The sequence below is a fragment of the Notechis scutatus genome, chromosome 2, assembly GCF_049901735.1.
Source record: "Notechis scutatus isolate UNSWTSFEM ecotype Mainland chromosome 2, rNotScu1.2, whole genome shotgun sequence".
NCBI lineage: Eukaryota > Metazoa > Chordata > Lepidosauria > Squamata > Elapidae > Notechis > Notechis scutatus.
In genome coordinates, this window is record NC_142010.1 from 205720941 (window position 1) to 205736559 (window position 15619).

The window sequence follows — 15619 nt, forward strand, 5'->3', positions numbered from 1 at the left end:
ACTTTCTTTTTGAGAAATTGAATTGAATTTTTTTTTGGTTATTTTTCTCCAGTCTATTGGAACCTGCAGCTATGTCATTCTGAACCTAGTTTTCCTTGAAATTCTAATACGTTTAGAAAACTGTTGTTTTGAAGCCCATGTTTTGAGCCTGTTTTCCTAATGGAGACTGTGATAATATGTGTCTCTTTTCAGCTTCATGTTGCCAGGGATTGATCAGTGATTATACAGTAGCAGTGAGGATTTTCCCATCAGTGCTCTGTTGTGAGAGCTTTCTCTTTGGGTGTACATTGATTGGAACCTTCCTTTATTCCTCCTTCTCTACTTCTATTTATACGTAACTGTGGTCATAATGATTGGGAAAAACATTTTGTTGGCAAATTGGTAGCATGTAATGATCATGTCATTTTCAAAAGTCCCAAGAATCCTTTAATATAATCATGAATTGATGCCACACTGAGTGGATACTTTGAGAGAAGAGTTCAGTGGACCAGCTGATATTTTTTACAATCTAACTTTTTCTGCATTGTATCCTCTCACAGCAACACCTTAGAATTTTAAAAAGTCATCAGAAAAGTAAGAAAAATATGGATTGAAGAGTTTGAAGGACTAATTATTTTATACACTTTATATTTCTGTTTCTTCATGATTAGTAGCTCAGAGGATAGGCATTCTTCATATTATTTATTTGGCAGTTCGAATCTCACCAGGCTCAAGGTTGACTCAACCTTCCATCCTTCTGAGGTCGGTAAAATGAGGACCCAGATTGTTGGGAGCAATATGCTGACTCTGTAAACTGCTTAGAGAGGGCTGTAAAAGCACTGTGAAGTGGTATATAAGTCTAAATGCTATTGCTATTGCTGTTTTGTTGGTTGGCTGGAAGCTTATAGTATTCCCTTTAAGCAGTAAACTCTCAGGCACTTAGATAAGAAAATATTAAGTGTGTTTTGATCAGTATATCATAGAGCTTGATTTCAATGATTTATGAGAGGTTGATAGGTAGAAATCCTGCTGATGTGAAGTACTATCAATCAGCCACTTTAGGATTAAGGATTTCCTTTTACATTTTTTGGTAGTCCTCAGGGGTGGGATTCTACCAGTTTGCACCGATTCGCTAGAACTGGTTGTTAACATTCTAAGCAGTTCGGAGAACCGGTTGTTAGAAGAAATTACTGGCCTAATCCTGTAAGGAAGGCAGGAAGGAAACACTCTGGTGTTGCTTACAGAAACTGTCTCTCCGTTAACCCTTATTACATTCTTGGCAGGCCTAGAACTTCCTGTCTCTGGAACTTCTCTGGAGTTTTTTTCCCCTCTTTTGCTGAATGTTAACAACCAGTTCTAGCAAATCGGTGCAAACTGGTAGAATTTGCTTGCATGGAGTGACCATTCAAAGTTACAATGGCACTGAAAAAAGTGACTTATGACCATTTTTCACACTACTGTTGCAGCATCCCCACAGTCTTGAGAGGCCAGGTGAGGAGGTGCGTGCCTCGATGTGAGTGATATTGAGTTGGCCACATCCAGCCAATAACATGACCACCAAGCCATGTCCACCCAGTCACATGACCACCAAGCCACACCCACCACCTAAGCCACGCCCACAGAACTGGTTATTAAAAAATTTGAATCTCACCCCTGGTAGTCCTCATATTAAGTGTCATACAGGCAGATAACAGAAGGTTTGTTGTTCTGATTCCAGCCAAATTCTCACCTTCTTATGCTGTGAGATTAATGGAATACACACACGCATAGACACTATATAAATACAAGCATATAGACAACAAAGATAGTAATTATCTGGGTAAAGGAAAAAGAAAATACAGCATAGTACAAGACCAGCAAGGGAATCCTAGATGTGACCCCACTTAATTCTCAAGGCGGTTGTGGGGACTGTAATTTTATTATTACAGTATATTGTGAAATTTATTTTCCAATCTCATGGATTTCAAGGGGCTGCCCTCACAATTATAAACATTGTTTTTGGCACCAAGATTTGAAAGCTCAATGAACAGTAATTCTGCAGATGTAATTTTAATTACATAGAGATGCTCCTTGCCTTCTGTGAAGCAGCATCCCAGAGCCTTAAGGAATGTGAAGGCTGCTGAGTATAAGCAGGTTAAATTACAGTTATTAAGAAGAAAGTTATTTAAAGATCAAAGATCAAAGTTGACTTATCCCCGAGGAACTATAATATGAGATTCCACTGAAATGAAAACTTTTCCAGACTTCTTCTGGCTCATTACAATTTGCCCAGTTTTTCCAGAACATTATTTTGTCATTGCCTTCTCTACAGAAACAACATGCTTCACTGTGGATTTTCCCCCTTTTTAAAAAAATGTATCCTTCCCTACCCACATTGTCAAAGGCTGGTTCCAAGATCTATAAGGAATCTCACCCACTTGTGTTGGTGGTGGGTGGGGGGGGTGAATGCCTCAATTTTGTTGAACTTTTAGATAACAGATGTACTGTTTCTTTGTAGATAAAATTAAAGTTTACACCTGAGGACATTTTCCTTCCTTCCTTCCTTCCTTCCTTCCTTCCTTCCTTCCTTCCTTCCTTCCTTCCTTCCTTCCTTCCTTCCTTCCTTCCTCAATTATATCAATTACATAACCCTGTTGACAAACACCTGTCAAAGAACTGACAGATTTTTCAAGAAGAAGCTAGAAAGACATTTTCTGGTAATTCTATAATTTTGAATTTTCTGAATTAAGTGGCGTATTGGATTAAGGTTCAAAATTCTGCCTTGCTCTATGAATCTCTGGTTCATATCAACAGATTTGAATTCCCTTTCTCTTTCTTTAGCACATATATATCACACATAAATAGGTGAAAGGAAAGAAGGAAGGAAGGAAGGAAGGAAGGAAGGAAGGAAGGAAGGAAGGAAGGAAGGAAGGAAGGAAGGAAGGAAGGAAGGAAGGAAAGCAAGCTTCCATTAACCCAGGGACATCTCTAAAAATTCTCTTGATTTTGCTGCCACCACCTATCTGAAACATCTTTTTATTTCCCATTTCTTTGTATAAATCTGAGGTAACATAGCTAATAGAAAGGAAGGAAAATGGAGATAAGCTGCCAATTTATTAATGATTAATAATTAATTCTGATTAAATAACTATATTGTCAACAGGTTCCGTTAACATTACAATGTATGGTATATAAGGCTGTCAATACTTCCCTTTCCTGACATCAAATATATACTCACAAAGCTTGATCATATTTTACAAAGACATGAAATATTGAGGAAGATTTAGTTATTGATGAAAGTTATGTTGGAACAGAAGGAGTCATTTACAGGTTCTAAAAACAGTTCTAAAAAAGTCTTTCAAAGAGAACAGGAGAAACTGTGCAGGAAGTCAAGAAAAAGAGCAGGAGACAATGGTGGGAAGGAGATTTAAATATCTGTGGGAACTGAATTTTGGTTTCTTGAAGAAATGTTTTCAAAGATGAAATAGATTTATAAAAATAATATTGCACCGACTACACATACATGTTATGTTTAACTGTTGGATTAAATCTATATTTACTTTTCACTGATAAACTTCGTCAATTTTGCTCTATTGGTCAAACATAATAGTTTCAGATCCTATACTGAGCAGGAGGCTGTACTTCCAAGTTTCATTCTAAAAAATTCTGTGATTTTATGACTTCAGAGCTCCATTAATAAGGAAACTGCTATGTACAGAAAAATAGAGATAAATGAAAGTATAGGGTGTACTTTTAAGTAACCTGACCTTTAAAACAGCAGAATATAATCTCTCAATGAATTAAAATAAGCCTTGGATACTTCATGCTAGTATTCAATGCCAAAAGTACCAAGAGAAGTTCCACAATTCAAGGAGTAGCATTGCTGGGATATCAATGTTTTCTCATGTCTGCACCTGGAGTTTGATGCCATTTCAAGACTGACTCAAAAAGATAAAAAAGAAAAAGAAGGGAGAGGGATTTTGCTACCATGATATAAGACTGACTCAAAAAGATCAAAAAGAAAAAGAAGGGAGAGGGATTTTGCTACCATGATATAAGAACAGGAGGCAAGTTAGCTGCTGCGTTTGAACTCTGATGTGCGGGAGGGGATGTACTGTAATTTATTGGTGAATGGTTGCTGGGATGCTACATACTGCATTCAGTGCTAAATAGTGTTTATTAGTAGAATGCATGTGCAAGCTTTTATCCTCTAGAAAATAAATCTGTCAGGATTAGAGCACCATGCCTGTAGAGGCAATCATTCTCCTCGTGGCCATCTCCCCATCTATTGTATCTTTTGGAAATTCACCAGCAGTATGTTCCAAAGGTTGATGTGGTGGGTTTTGTGCATTTAGAGACTTGGTTTCCATGGTTGCGAGTCGCACATGCTTGAAAGCAGCAATTTAGAGAAGGGGATGAGCAAAGAGGGAGTAAGAGAAGGCAGTCATTAAAATGTGTCAATTAGTATGCAGCAACGCTCTCCTCGCTGTCTTTCTTAGGCACTCTACAAAAGCAGGCAGTGTTTATTGTCACCGTGGCCCTAAAGTGAGCATGAATGAACTAGTAAGCAGGGGGAAGAGATTTATATTATAAACAGGTAGCCCCTTTTCTTTTCTTTTTTGCAATACGAGTGTAACTTACAACAGGCTGAAAGATGCACATTTAAGGAGTGTAGGAGTCCCACCCATTAGCATGAGAATGGTGGAAGGAAGGAACAGTGCAATGATTGCAGTGGTATGATCCTGTCCACTTTTGCCATCCCCAACCAGAGCTCCCATAATTGGCTTTTTCTTGTCTGTGTATATGTGTGTGTGGTGTGTGTGTGTGGGGGGGGATGAATAGCTCAATTCCTGTCTATGGAGATTCCCAGTCATCCAGGTCATGGTGGCCCCAGAGGTGCTTTTTTTTCCAGAAGGCAACTGGACTTCCTTGGTTTTTTGAAAATACTTTGCTTCTCATCCAAGACCCTTATTCAGTTCAGTCCAATTACCTTTTGGAAAAAAAAGCACTTTAGGACACCCCAGTCCCTGTTGCCCCTTTACAGTTTTCTTGCCAACTGAGTGAGGCAGGTGGTTGTTATGCCAGCATCTCCCCGTGTTTCTTTCTACCTTTAATTCAGCTGGAAGCCCTTGATGAGATGGGCCTAACAAAATCCATATTTTGTATATAGTGAGCCTCAATCTTTGTGAAATGTCACAACCTCCAGACTTGAGATCAAAGCCAGCTAGAGATGAAAGCATAAGAATCGCGCAAGGGTTATAATTTGTAATTAGGTTTTAGACTCGGGGAGCTCTTATTTTTTGTTTTGTCATAAAGATAGAAGGTTCATCTCCAGCAAGTCATTTCATAGAAATGAAAGGTACAGAAATTTAAAAAAAAAATCTGATATTAAGTTGGCTAAGTTGGTCAATCAGTCATTATGAGCTATGGTGGTGCAGTGGTTAGAGTGTAGTACTGTGTAGGCTACTGACTGCTGGCTGCCTGCAATTTGGCAGTTCAAATCTTACCAGGCTCAAGGGTGACTCAGCCTTCTTTCCTTTTACTGAGGTGGGTAAAAATGAGGACCCAAATTGCTGGGGACAATATGCTGATTCTAAACCACTTAGAGAGGGCTTGTAAAGCAATGTAAAGCGGCATATAAGTCTAAGTGCTATTGCTATTAAGTATTTTCAATATAATTGTGTTTTTTTTTCTCGCCATCCCACCCCTTGTTAGGTGTAGATAATCTTAACAGTCATGTTACATTTCTGTTATTGAGCTACATTATTTAATATAACAGGCTAATAAGAAGGAAATTGCTTCACTGACTTGTAGGCTTTTACATTTCTTATGGCAGGGGGAAAACATAAATCCTAGAGAAATCTCAATAAAAGAAAAAAAAATATGTTTTACGGTGGCCATTTTCATTAATTTTTTAAAGAGTGTGCCATAAAACCCACTGAATGGGTTTGCAGCTATAGATGCAACATGGTGAACAGATTTAAAAGCCACTGAATATTTAATGAGCCCCAAGCCTTTAACAACTAATAATGTTCTAATGACACTTGCCCTATGCTTCTTGTGGGCAACCGCATATTTCTGTGAGTTTAATTTTTAAAAAAAAAAAAAAAAAAAACACTTTCTAATAAAGTGAATGCAACCACCAAGTAAATGAAAAAGCTGTTTTCCACCCCAGTTGTTCTTAGAGCAAAGGTCAGAAGTGAAATCTGTGTTTATGTCTGGTATGCATGCTGACAATACATTATTAATGCTCTCCTTTTCATATGTAGCCATATATCATATTGATTCAGTTAAGGGATTTTTTTACACATCCTGGCTCTGACAGCCCATGATAAGCAGCTTGTAATGTGCTCTAGAAGCCAAAACAAATCTCTAGAGTAACAGAGAACACCAGAAGTGCTTCACACATAGATCCCAGATGTGTAAAGTAAAGGCTAAGACCTTACAAAGTTATTACAAATACAGTAGTAGCAAATGATGGAAGCCCATTTATGAGATATTAGATGCTGAGCATGTGACTCAGTAACTTAGCTTTGGTTATGGTATATTTTTATTTATTTATTTATTTATTTGATTTGTCAATTGTTTACAAGATAATAAGTATAAGTGTACACATAGTTGTGAATACATGAGATGGGTACATATAAGAAAAATAAAAGAATAGAGAAACAATAGGACAGGGACGGTAGGCACGTTGGTGCGCTTATGCACGCCCCCTACAGACCTCTTAGGAAAGGGGTGAGGTCAATGGTAGACAGTCTAAGGTTAAAGTTTTTGGGGTTTGGGGAAGAGACTACAGAGTCGGGTAGAGTATTCCAGACATTGACTACTCTATTGCATACATGCATACATGCATGTGATACTGCTAAATTCGGGAAATCCAGAATTATAGGAACACCAACAAATAGCTTTCTAACTTCCTGAGAAGCTTATCAATCCTTTGACTATCATTTGTTTGTTTATTTCTTTAGGGTACCTTTGAGTCTATGTTGATTCCTGGCAATTTACCTGGATAACTTCCTGCAATTTTCATGGAAGTGGAAGTGTTTGGAAGTGGTTTGCCATTGCCTGCTTCTTATGGCTGAAAGAGAGTGATTGGCCCACGATCACCCACCTGGCTTTACGCCCAAGGCAGGACTAGAACTCACAGTCTCCTGGTTTCTAATCTGATGCCTTCATCGCTACACTAAACTGACTCACTTACACTATAGGATTATGTAATTGTTATAATCCAGCACAAGCCATAAATAAAATGTGTATTTGCCTAAAATATCCAGTCATTCATTAATTTTGTAAGTTTGGTCTGGCATTTCAGAAATTATCCAGTTCCATCCAGGTCATTGCAGAAACAGCCAGACCAAACTCAAAAGTATATAGATTCAGACTGAGATTTGGAAAAACAGCTTCTTCTTCTTCTTCTTCTTCTTCTTCTTCTTCTTCTTCTTCTTCTTCTTCTTCTTCTTCTTCTTCTTCTTCTTCTTCTTCTTCTTCTTCTTCTTCTTCTTCTTCTTCTTCTTCTTCTTCTTCTTCTTCTTCCTCCTCCTCCTCCTCCTCCTCCTCCTCCTCCTCCTCCTCCTCCTCCTCCTCCTCTCTCTCTCTCTCACTCTTTCACATACATACATACATACAGTGGTGGGATTCAAAAAATTTTACTACCGGTTCTGTGGGCATGGCTTGGTGGGTGTGGTGTGGCTTGGTGGGCATGGCAGGGGAAGGATACTGTAAATCTCCATTCCCAGCCCACTCCAGGGGAAGGATACTGTAAAATTCCTATTCTGTCCCCACCCCACCAACCTGCTTTCCAGCTCCATTCTCCTATGCAGTGTCCATAGGAGTAAGAAGACCTAGCCTATTAGCTGGGATTCGGGAGGTAGAGAATAGATGGGGGCGGGGCCAGTCAGAGGTGGTATTCCAAACTACTCAAAATGTCCGCTACCGGTTCTCCAGAACCGGTCAGAACCTGCTGAATACCACCTCTGCATACATACATACATACAAACATTATGTACTGCTGTGGCTGTTTCAGAATAAGTTTTTGCAGGTCAAGATAAGACTTTTATTGTGGTCCAGAATTGTGACAAGACATTTGGCCCTAAAAAAAAAAAAGAAAACCTTTTCCTAATTACCCAGCTTCCTGCCAAAATCTGACATTTAGCCAAATTCAGTTCCCACCTTTAGTTGTTTATTGTATTCCATGTGTTCTGGTCAGGAAGCAGGGATTAGCTGAAAAATATCAATTTCCCCTGTATCTCATATATCCTGGAGAACATAAAACAAGAAAGGTAGTGGGGCCTTCTTTTTTGGGAGCGGGGAAGGTCAGAAATCAATAGTAATTTGTGACTGAGAAAATACTTTTTGAGTCTTTTAAATTTTCCCCATGATATTTTCCACATGGATTTCAGTTCCAGTACAGCAGCAGAATTCTCTAAATATAGTAATATGGTGCATACAGCTGTAAGAAAATGCTTGATAACTCTAGTTGAACTTGTAATCATTGCACATAATATATCAAATCAAAATAATATAATATCATGCCACTTTGGTTATTTCACTACTTCCCCAGACTCTTACGTTTCTTTCTTTTTCACCAGGTTGGTGGCCATACTATGTTACCTATTCGTTGGATGCCACCTGAAAGCATCATGTATAGAAAGTTCACCACAGAAAGTGATGTCTGGAGCCTTGGCGTTGTTCTCTGGGAAATATTTACCTATGGCAAACAGCCATGGTATCAGCTCTCAAACAATGAGGTATGTGACTATCGTTCTATGTTACCATTCTGAACTACTAAGTTTCTTAGTATAGTGGAAACTTCTTTTTTAAGGTTCCATCAATGCCAGTCCAAAAGCCCTCCATAAAGTCAACCACAATGCAATTCAGACTGGAGATTTAATTTGATTTTGAAAATTGAGGAGAAACCACTTTGATTCAAGATCCTTTGAAACTTTCTTTGAAATGCCATTGTTCATAGGCTAGAATGAAGAAATGCTGGAAGCTGCTTCATCTTTCTCAAAATGGGATAAAAATATAATTATAGCAAGCTCTTTAGAGGTTGTAAAACTGATCTAATTTCCACTGGATATCTTCAAGGGTTTCTTTCACTGCAAAAAAATTTGGAAATATTTTTCCTGCATTAATTTTAAGTCAGAGATTGCAGGGATGAGGAAGAGATTGACAGCAACCTCCAAGTTGTTCAGCCAAGAGTAGGTTGTGCTGTGGCAGTGCTGCCAGCATCCTGTCAGGGAATTGCACAGCAGGTGTCCAAATGAAGTCAGAGATGCTGCCATGAACTTGTAGTTTATATCAATAAATATGTTTAACGTCTATATTTACTGCAAATAAGATAGTCAGGCAAACAGGAGCATCATGAGGTAAATCACAGAGCACACAGAAGAAAAAGGTAGGGGGAAAGGGAAACTCCCATCTCCAACCCAAGCAACCAATCACAGCACAGAGAGCCTCATGCAGGAGCCAGCACTCTCCAACCAATCAACTATAACTCTGTGTTCTGGATCATTGTCCAACCTCACTGTTCCAGCTACTAAATTTAAATATCTTAACACATCCTAACCCCAAAATCAAAATATTCAAAAGTGTTTAAGCAGTAAGCTCTTATTTTAAATTTCCCAGAATCTCTGGGAGTTGGACTGCATATAAGTTTAATAAACTATTATAAAAAAGGAGGAGAAAAATATTGAAAGATCTTCCTTGTGTCCAGTATAGCTCATTTTTCCCAATATAGCAATGAAATGGAATGACTTTATTTTTTTATGCCTTGCCTTGCCTTGCCTTGCCTTGCCTTGCCTCGCCTCGCCTCGCCTCGCCTCGCCTCGCCTTGCCTTGCCTCGCCTTGCCTTGCCTTGCCTTGCCTTGCCTCACCTCACTTTGCCTTGCCTTGCCTTGCCGTCATTATTTGGTACTTCTGATGCAAATAAAAAATGGCATTTTTAAAAGTAAACAAATAAGAATAAGAGTACAAAGGTGTTAGGCAAACATGTTGGGAGTTTATCTTTGCATGTATTGGCCAATGACGTATTGCCAACAAAAGACATAAATCAATGGGCTCTCTTCTTGTCCTTTCTTCAGGTAATTGAGTGTATTACTCAGGGCCGCGTCCTACAGCGACCTCGTACCTGCCCAAAGGAAGTATATGACCTGATGCTTGGGTGCTGGCAGCGGGAGCCTCATATGAGACTCAATATCAAAGAAATCTACTCTCTCCTTCAGAACTTGGCCAAGGCCTCTCCAGTCTACCTGGATATTCTAGGGTAGAAACTCCTAGCACTTCCTTGTATGAAGTGTGTGAATGAATGTTTCCATTGCAACTAAACTCCATTACAATGTGTTATTAACTCTGGCAGTATTAAATACAAAGATACGGAGAAGCTTTCAAAGGGCAAGCTGTTTGCATCTCTTCCTCTGTAAACACAGTATTGAAGTTGTGACTTTACTGACATATATCTCTTCTCCCCTTCTGTTCTCTTTCCCCCAATTTCTATTCAACCAGGCTTCTGCATTATTATAACTCTGCATAGACAAAGGCCTTAACAACCTGATCTGTTTTATCAGCAGATACTTGGTTTTGCTCATCACAGCTTAAATGCCTTGTTGTCCTTTTGCCTTTGATCTGGATAAAAAAAGGGAAAAAAAGACTCAAACCTTGTGACTTCTGCTGTATGGATATTTGGAACATCTATGGAATTGCCTCTACTTTATTTGCTTTGGCATCTGTGTTGAAAACGGAAGTGTCAAGTGCAGTAGACTGGCATTCTCTATGGGAATAATTATTTTATTTCTAGTTGAGGTCAAGCTGAAAGAAAAAAAAACAGTTGGCATCTTATGTAAACTTCTCTTTTGAAAAGTGATCCGATCAGATGGCATCCAATGTAACATTTTACAGAATAATGTAATTATTTCATGAAAGAGTAGGAACCTGGTGCTTTCCCTTGGGAGACATACAGGAAAGTAAAGGCATTGTTCTCGCTGCAAACTTTTTTTTATATTGAAAGGGGCTTCTGTGTCAACTGGACTGAAAAGCAAAGGTCTTGTTCACATTTCCCAGATTTGTATCACTTTATGCATAATTAGGATTCCCCAACTTCACCTTGCCATAGTTTCTCCTGATGTCACTACTAGAATTCCCTAGTTAGTTTTTGATAATGCAAGTGCATGGTTGGGTATATTAAAGTGCAGAATAGTTTCTAGGGCTCTTTTGAAAACAGGGCTGTAATACAGTGGCATTAGTCAAATACATTATCCTTCAAATCTGAAGTCTCTGGTTGGGTTAGAATGGAATTGAAACCCTATACAGCTGGGTAGTATTAGCTTAGGATGCCCAAGATGTGGGGAAAACTAGACATGGATAATATAGAGGTTGCAACATGATGTTTTATCAGCACTTACTGATCCTTGTCCTCCTATTTGTCTTCTATTTATCCTTGTCAGGCACAAGCAACCAGAACCACTCGTAGATAGCTGAAGTAAACAACTTGATTGATTTCTACCTATATAAAAATGTTTCCCCCAGACTGCTTTCCCCTGGGAATGACCAGAGCTTCATGAAACTTGGGTGGAGGTCAAGCTTATGCCTCTTGTGGCTGTACAAGGACTCTAAGCTAGGGCCTTGCTTGATCCCTCCTTCCAGCCCACTTGGCAGTTTCCCAACAATCTTTTCCCCAAACTCAGCATACATTTTATCAGTTAATACTCTACTATTTATTCTGAAAAAAAATCCCACATCTCATTGCACACTCAAGTAAGCATAATACATTCCTGTATTTAGTTGTAACAAAATTGCTACTGTGAAACATATGCATTGTTACAGGTGCAATAGGGTCATGCAACAATATTGAATATTTATTACTGATGTGAAATAGGACATACTTAAGAAACTCTGGAGAAAAGTCAGCAAAATAAGGAAGAGAACCAGTTATTGGTTGAACAGATAATCAAATAATGAATGTTGACAACAGCCATCCTTTCATTTAGGAGTGACAAGTATTATACTACATGGCTAACAGAAACGTATTACATATAGACATGGAAGATTTAGGATATACATGTCAAGTTATTTTTATTATAAGATATTATGATGTGATAAATTCAAAACTGCTGCAAAAATGTGGAGGGGATATTTTAAATCACTAAAGGAGGTCATGAATATAGAGCTCCTAAATGTTTTGTAATTGTAATTTTATTTTAAAGAATTGACACTTATTTTTCTAATTGTTTCCAGAATCATTTTAAATGTGTTTGACTTGCATTTCTTCTTTTAAAGCACCCGTTTTGCAATCTAGAAAGATGTTGATTTTGTTTCAAAATCTGAACTAAAATTAGAAATGTGAATAGTGGTGAAGTTGGTTTCTATTATGTCATTTTTAGAAGTTGCTAAGTTATATATATAAAACAGTGTATGTCTAAAGCCATATATATATATACACACACACACACACACACACACACACATTAGTTCCTATATAAGTTTCAACAGGAGTTTTTTTAAATGTCAGGATGATTAATATGAAATAAATTTTGAAGATTATTTAAGTGATGGCTGACAAGTAATACATAAAGACAAAAAGAAAAAGTAAAATATCGAATATTGATTTTTTCACATTGACTTTAAAACCAATTTTGTTTATATAATATCATTCTAGTTCAAGCTTCTCAAGTTTGATGCCCTCAGTTATGCTAGAACTGCAATTCCCATTAGAATCTAACTGGGAAATCTGTAGTTTGCAGTCCTGAAAAGCATTAAGGGTGACAGATTAGGACAAACTGCTCTAGCCTGAATGAAGTAAAAAGATACATAGAAAACAAAATTTGAAGTGTCAGAGATTGCCAAAAAGCACATAATTTCTGAAAAAGTGCAATTCTGACAGACTTCCCTACTTTTGATCACCAGTGGGGCAAAATTGGAATTAAAAGGGATGCTACGCACAACACCTCTGATGGTAGTGGGTTTTCAGCTCCGTTCTTTTCTATATTCCAGATCTTTCTGTAGTCCATAATGTTTAGTCACAAGCAGAGATGCTCAGCAAACCCTTTGCCAATCAATGTTCATTTAGATCTCCCACTTTGCATGTCCCATCATTTTCTCTCTCTTCTGGTGGAGAATGAGAAGCCTTAATGATTGTTTCTCTTGGAAATTTATTTTTTTAATAGGGAAATGTTATTTCATTATTCAGAATAAACTTAACCAATAAACCCCACCAAGCAAATTGTGGTAAAGGCTTTCCTCATCAGGAGCAATAGAGGCTGGCATAAGGTCCTTAAGAAAGGCCATCCAAGGGATAATTAAGGAGATATTTATCAGTAATCTTTTAGCCTTGATCACAGGGAACCAATAAAATAGGGGTGACCTATAAGCATCAAGAACCTAGTTTAAAATGTACTGAGTGTTCTGAAGAGCCTTAATAGCACTTTACCTTTCCACACTGGACAAATTGATGTTGCATTTGTGACTTGGAGTGGGTGGGTGGGAGTGCTGCAAATCAAAACTGAAAATATGTGGAACATCGGCCTGAATTTGATAACAGCTGAATTAGCAGGCAGAAGTTAGTGTGGAAAACAGCTTCATTAAAATGTACCAATTTGAAGATGGCTTTAGTCTGAGATTAATAAGCATGTGTATTATATGATTGCTGAAGAACTGTATACCAAAATGGGTGTAATTTTTTACCAGATGGTATCCTTTTTTTTTCCTTTCTGGAAAAGAATAATAGAGTAATTAAAAGTACTGTGTTACAATGTAGTGTGCAGTAGCATAACCACATATCCTTTTTAAAGGACCAAATGCTCTATACAGTCAGCATTCTGTACAGTGTGGCTAAAATTTGGGTTGTGCTGTAAATGTGGACTTGTGAATAGAAACTACTGTCTTGTAGGAATGATATTAACTTATTAGGAATGATATTAACTCATTCAAGTGGAGAATATATATATATATATATTCTCTTTATGTGTGTATACATGTATGCATATATACATGTACACACATGTACATACCAAAAGGAAAGAAAGGTTTTAATAAATATTGTGTATAGCATATATTTGTCATGCTTAAAGTGTCAGCTAACATTCTACATTGAGCAAATGTGACAATCACGCTTATTAAGGAGAATGTCTTTCTTCCCTATGCTGCAAATATAAGTGTATAAAGACACACATACACAATATATATAAATATGTGTGTGTGTGTGTTTACATAAACTCTGTATATATCAACAAAAGAGACATACCTGAATATGTGTCTTATAAATATTTGATCTATACATATGCAGACTTTGGTGATTGTGTATATGTATAAGCGTGTGTAAACTACACATACAATTTTTAATGGTGATTTATAGAAGACAGTAATATGAATAGGCTGAGTATGCTAAGTAACCAAAATTTCCATTTCTAAAAAAAATGAATGTATGTTTTTTCTATATTTGGTAGGTCAGTTTTAAACTTCCATGCAGATCTACATAATAGAGGAAATTCTTAAAAATAGATTATTTGCTCAATCCAAAAATCCCTCACTGTTTTCCTTCCATCTATTTATTTCTTTCAGATTGATTTTACTTGTTGATTTTAGGACTAAGAGGTAGATTTGCTACGGCTATATTCCTGTACAGATTTATTTTAAAAATACTGAAAGGATTTTCTTCTGGTTAGACATGCATAGAATTGCTCCATCACTGTCAAGATTCTTTTCCAGTTATTATTTCATGAACACTCCTGTTTCTGGATGGAATCATGCAGAATTGCCATGCAATATGAGGGAAATCAATGATGCTCAGTTAGAGCACAAGCAGAGTTGGGTTTGGCAGAGTGAGATAAATATTTGTTCCCAAATCATTCACCAATGAGTTTGATTTTTTTCCCCTCCCAGAAACAATTTAAACAAATACCCAACTCCTAGATAGTATGAAAGCTCAGATATAGCTGTTTACCATGCATATACACCCCTTAAATATTGATTAGGCTCATGAGAACTATGCACTCTCTGGAGCTGGCTGACTGATTCAGATAATTCCCCAAGCTATTGGAACAATTGAAGTTTAAAACCTCTGCATTTGTTGGACTAAATGGGGAAACATTTCCCATTTTCCAAATGACCTAAAACTTATGTTGCTTTGTGACTATAGACAGCATTGGACTGATTTTAGCCAGATAGGTTGTAGAAGAGTTTACACAGGGCACAGGTAGCCCTCAACCTACAGCAATTCATTTCGTGACCATTCAAAGTTGCAACGACACTGAAAAAAGTGACCATTTTCGCACTTAAGATCATTGCAGCATCCCCATGAAAATTTGGCTGCTTGGTAACTGACAAAATTCACTTAACAAAAGTCTTAGCGACATAAATTTTGGGCTGAATTGTGGTGATCAGTTGAGGACTACCTGTATTAGTGCATTCTTAAAAGAAAATAGTATATAGTTAAACACTATGGCCTATAGTGAAGAGGGGGGGAAATCCCGATACGTCATGTGATGACACCGTGACAACATGAGTTTGACACCCCTGGTGTAGGGTCTCCTCTTTGGGCAGGTGGTTGGACTAGATGACCTACAAGGTCCCTTCCAACTCTGTTATTCTGTTCTGTTCTATGGCCTAAGTCAGGAAGAGCATGTATGCCACTCTTTTTCAGAATGTCCTTGTCAAATAAAGCTG

At 37.7% G+C, this 15619-nt stretch overlaps 1 protein-coding gene across 13 annotated transcripts in view; it reads left to right on the top strand.

The window, feature by feature from the left end:
• The window catches only part of NTRK2 (neurotrophic receptor tyrosine kinase 2), a 197258-nt gene extending 185899 nt beyond the window's left edge, over positions 1 to 11359 (top strand). For all 13 annotated transcript variants that reach the window (XM_087957874.1, XM_087957872.1, XM_087957878.1 and 10 more), the window contains 2 exons: positions 8550 to 8708; positions 10045 to 11359. In XM_087957874.1, the coding sequence (XP_087814000.1) occupies positions 8550 to 8708; positions 10045 to 10230 (345 nt within the window). In that variant the 3' untranslated portion in view covers positions 10231 to 11359. The remainder of the gene's footprint in view (positions 1 to 8549; positions 8709 to 10044) is intronic.
• The last annotated feature ends 4260 nt before the right edge of the window (positions 11360 to 15619 follow it).